Source organism: Sinocyclocheilus anshuiensis, unplaced genomic scaffold (genome assembly GCF_001515605.1).
Source record: "Sinocyclocheilus anshuiensis isolate Anshui unplaced genomic scaffold, SAMN03320099.WGS_v1.1 scaffold217, whole genome shotgun sequence".
NCBI lineage: Eukaryota > Metazoa > Chordata > Actinopteri > Cypriniformes > Cyprinidae > Sinocyclocheilus > Sinocyclocheilus anshuiensis.
The window spans coordinates 638,322-643,625 of NW_015536538.1; the positions used below are offsets into that span (position 1 = coordinate 638,322).

A 5,304-nucleotide genomic window follows, 5' to 3' on the forward strand; every position below is an offset into this window, starting at 1 on the left:
GTCTGGCCCTCTAAACAGGTTCTTTCATGTCTGTTTGAGAGCTGTACAAAGAGCACAGCTGCTTTGGCACATCTCTAAACCTGAACATTTACACACACACAGACACTTTTATCTCCACTGCCATCACCCTGTCTCATCTCACCCACACCAAACAGCCCTGAGCCGGGCAACAACACACACTTACTCACAGTTTCATCACACACTTCAACAGAGAGATGCTGTATGAACTAGAGGTAGTGCTGACACCTCAATGAGAGAAGACAAAAAGACTGGAAAATCGCTTAACTGAGATGAGACTCTGATGAAGACCTCACAGAGAAAACTCACAAATGAGATCTATTTGATATCTTATTTACATGAGCAATGAGAGTCTCCTGCTTCTAAACGTTTTCTCCTGAGAAAATCTCACACGTGTCTCCACTAGAGTTTCAGATGAGATCCCAACAATGTCTCCAACTGTGCTCCGATTTGCAAAAATACATTACATCTCAAACATAATATCTAAAATTCGTAATATCTCAAACACTTCAACTGTTGCTCCTAGACAACAATGAGATGAAAAGGAGAACAAATTGAGTCTCCTGCTTCTCAGATGTTTCTTCTGCGAGAAAGACTCCAGTAATCTCACGTGTCTCCACTAGAGTTTCAGATGAGATCTCAACAATGTCTCCAACTGTGCTCAGATTTGCAGAAATAAATCATATCTCAAACACAACATCTAGAAATTGTAATATCTCAAGTACCTCAATTGTTTTTTCTAGACAACAAGATTAAACAGAGAACAAATTAACAAACTGAGAATCTTCTGCTTCTCAGATGTTTCTCCCGAGAAAGACCCCAGTAATCTCATGAGTTTCTGAATATCTAAAAATTGTAATATCTCAAATACCTCACTTGCTTCTCGCTAACAACGAGATTAAATGGAGAACAAATTGAGACTTTTCTGAAGTCTCCTGCTTCTCAGATGTTTGACCCCAGTCATCTCACATGTGTCTCCTCTAGAGTCAATATGAACTCAAACGTGTCTCATCAAATGATCTGAGTTGAAGTATATCTCTATACTTTTACTGTGACAACTACTTAACACAAAACTGAAAACATTAAGTCTCCTGAGCTATTAAAGAACAACCTCTGAGAAATTCAGTTTTCTTCTTGTGCAGCATGGAGATCAATTTCACACTCTAAAAAATGCTGGGTTAAATAATGCTGCACAAGAAGAAAACTGAATTTCTCAGAGGTTGTTCTTTAATAGCTCAGGAGACTTAATGTTTTCAGTTTGAGAAATTCAGTTTTCTTCTTGTGCAGCATGGAGATAAATTATTATGACTAGGTAAACATTATTAGATGTTGCAGACAACGTCTGAATCCAACAGACACCTACTGGGAACCTTAACTTAGCTGGTCAATGACAATCAGGTCATATCAGCAAATAGATTCTGTTTAACAGAATTCGATTTCATTCACTTCAAGTACCCCACTTGGATATTCGCTTTGTGAACCAATTTTCTTCATAATTGCATTGCGGGGTGCTGTATTGTTTCGTGGCACATGCTGAGTCGGCCTGGCAGACGGTCTCATTCTCTGCAGTCTTTTGTTATGTACAGTATCTCACAGAAGTGAGTACACCCCTCACATTTTTGTAAATATTTTATTATATCTTTTCATGTGACAACACAAAGGTGCATTCGTGAAAAACATATGAAAATGGAAAGTTCGAAACATACCACCATCTTGTTGAGGGAGACCCAGCAGTCGGAGGGGAAGTCTTGCAGCATGGGCACCAGAAACTGCAGGCACCCGTCCCAGTGGCACAGCAGCAGCATCATCGCTATCAGGTTAAAAATCCGCATCACTGCGCTCGCCAGGTCATACGTCATATGGAAGATCTGCAGGGGAGAATCACAACATGACGTTTGAAGAAGCTTGTGAAAGTTAAAGAACATAAAATTGGGCATGTTCGGGAAACCTGTCTGAGATCAGTGATTATTTTTGCAGTTCTGTTTGGTGCCACTGGAGACACAAAAATACATACATCCCTACTAAAAAAACAGAAGAATTATTAAAGCAATAAGCCCCAAGAAGCCATGGTTTACAGTGAATTGCTACAACGCCCTTAGCTGTTATAAATTCACTGTAAACCACGGCTTCACGGGCTTATTGCTTTTATAAAACGGTTATTCCATATACGTAGTAAGGTTTCACAAAATAAAACAGAGAAAATAAAGTGTAATGATAATAAAAACATTATTCTTCTGCCAAACAATGTACTTCCTCAGAAACGGTTGTGGCACAGACATAAACAAACGGTGTATAGGTGCGTCCCAAATCGCGTACTTATGCACTATTCTATGACGTTTTGTAGTATAAATAGTGCAAGTAGTGCGTTCACACTGAAAATTCCAAAAAGAAAAAGTGCACTTTAAATACCCAGATGATGCACTTAAATAACTGAAAAAATGAAGTGTGGAATGTTGGACACTTCATGCACTCAATTGTCGCAGCTTTAATTACGTACCGAAGGGAGAGGGGCTATGAGACTCCGATTATGAATGACAAAATAACTTTATATAATTCATACTATACATGGTTAAGTACATAGTGCATAAGTACATAGTGTATGAGTGCATAGAGTATAGTGCGTCATTTGGGACGCAGCTTATGTTTGTAGAGTAATTTACCATAGATATAGATACGTATCTATGTAATTTACAACAGCTTCGAACGCGGCTCAACCAATCAGAATCAACACTTTTTGGTGTTTTTGTAAACATTACACTCTAAAAAATGCTGGGTTGTTTCAACCCAACTTTCCAAAGTTGGGTTGAAACAACCCAGCATTTTTTAGAGTGTAGTTAATGCATTTGGCATCATGAACTTAAGTTAATATTTATTTCTACATATACTAATATATTTATTTACATTTTAAGTTAAATTAACATTATACTGTAAGCATTCTGAATGATCAAGAATTAACAATGAACAATAATAGATTAATATAAATTCATAAATAAACAAACTAACCTAGGTTACTATAAATTAACCTATTAATAAATGCTGTAAATGTTGTTCATTATTAATTTATAACACCTGGGCCCGGTTTCACAGACAGGGCTTAGCCTAAGCCAGGATTAAGCCATAGTTCAATTAGGACATTTAAGTAATTTTTATAAACGTGCCTTAGAAAAAAAAACATTACTGGTGTGCATCTTGAGGCAAAACAAAGGCACTGATATATTTTAAGATCAGTTAGTGCAAGTTTCTTTCAGCTTTTCTTTAATTGACCTGCTCTCTGTAGAAACATTGACTCAGGCCCTGAAAACCTAACTTGATTAATGAGCCTCATCGAACATCTTCCACATCAACTGACCATCAGACACTGGACATTTGTTACCACTCAAAGCGGCCCATCAGTCAGCAGACAACTACACAGCGAGACACTCACCACACGCCTCACGGACACTGAGAACCTCCAACTGAACATACGCCGCCTTAAATCACATTACATGAAACATCATTTAGTTTTTTAAGATGAATAATCTGATCATACTAACCTGATTCTTTACTACAGTACTTGTCAAATGTTTGTAACCATTTTGATTTTTAAATATTTTAATGAAGTCTCTTATGCTAGGCTACATTTACTTTTATCAAAAATACAGTAAAAACAGTAATACAATTTGAAATGATTGTTTTCTATTGTAATATATTTTAAAGATGTAATTTATTCCTGTGATGCGCAGCTGAATTTTCAGCATCATTACCCCAGTCTTCAGTGTCACATGATCTTCAGAAATCATTCTAATATGCTGATTTGCTGCTCAATTATTATAAAAGCATTAATTTCTATATAAAAAAAAAATCACACACACGCATACCCCAAACACTTGAACGGTAGTATATCATGGTTTCTGTTTAAATATGAAGCGGCACAACTGTTTTCAACACTGACAATAACCAGAAATGTTTCTTGAGCAGCAAATCAGCATATTAGAATGATTTCTGAAGAATCATGTGACACTGAAGACTGGAGTAATGATGCTGAAAATCCAGCTTTGATCACAGGAATCAATTACATTTTAACATATATTCACATAGAAAACATTTATATTAAATTGTAATAATATTTACCATTTTTGTGTGTTTTTACTGTATTTTAGAGCACATAAATGCAGCCTTGGTGAGCATAAGAAACTTCATTAGAAACAATTAAAAATCATAATGTTTCCAAACCTTTGACAAGTACAGTGTTATTTACCATACATTGAAAAAAATTAATTATTCATTGAATTTACTAAATTTTTTTTTAGGGTAAGTGATTGGAATCAATTTATTTTTAGCTGCATTTAAATAAATTTAGTTGACTAACTTTCAACATGTTTTTTTTTTTTTTTTTAAATGTAGCTAAAATAAATTGTTTGCAACCACTTACCTTTAAAAAATGTAGTATAATTTTTTTCAGTGTAGAGAATCCAGTTTTACTTCAGTTGTTTGTGTTTCACTCACTCGTCTTCAACATTGTGCCTTTGCGTTGTCTGGGATTCAGACGATGATTTGTTCATTCAGTCTGTCGAACTCAATTTCCTGAGCCGGTTCCCAGTGCAAACACTAACTAAGAGATTCGCTTCCATTTTGATCTCGTATCTGGTTTCCATGAGGACAACTGGGATTTGCTGGAGCGCAGAGGAGCTTTACTTCCTGTAGAGCAGGATCCAGAACTCAGTCCTGCCAATCGACCTTGCTACTGCAGTGCATCAAGTAAACTAGATATCAACAACCAGATTCTGCTGTGTTACACTGGCTTTCAAAAGATTTCTTAAAAGAAATTAATACTTTTATTTAGCAAGGATGCATTAAATTTGTCAGCAAAGTCATTTATAATGTTACAAATAAGTTTTCATTTAAAGGGGTCATATGACGTTGCTAAAAAGAACATTATTTGGTGTATTTGGTGTAATGCAATGTGTTTATGCGGTTTAAGGTTCAAAAAACACATTATTTTCCACATACTGTACATTATTGTTTCTCCTCTATGCCCCGCCTTTCTGAAACATGTCGATTTTTACAAAGCTCATCGTTCTGAAAAGCAAGGTGTGCTGTGATTGGCCAGCTGAGTCAGAAGCGCCAGACTGTCCTTGCAAAGTTGGAATTGCCCCATTTATAGAAACAGACAACATTGTAGGCTACTCTCCCAGGAAACAGTTCTCATCCTCCATCAAATGCGCTGCACACATCTGAATATTTGGGTTGAAGTGTTCTGGAACAGTGTTGTAAATACAACTTAACCACTGATTTCTAGTCGTGTCC

The 5,304-nt window shown here is 36.3% G+C and overlaps 1 protein-coding gene across 2 annotated transcripts in view; it reads right to left on the reverse strand.

Annotated features, from left to right (window-relative positions):
* LOC107696097 (potassium/sodium hyperpolarization-activated cyclic nucleotide-gated channel 2-like) overlaps nt 1-5,304 on the reverse strand; it is a 55,726-nt gene that overhangs the window by 38,846 nt on the left and 11,576 nt on the right. For both annotated transcript variants that reach the window (XM_016496269.1, XM_016496278.1), the window contains exon 3: nt 1,725-1,886. In XM_016496269.1, coding sequence (XP_016351755.1) covers nt 1,725-1,886 — 162 coding nt within the window. The remainder of the gene's footprint in view (nt 1-1,724; nt 1,887-5,304) is intronic.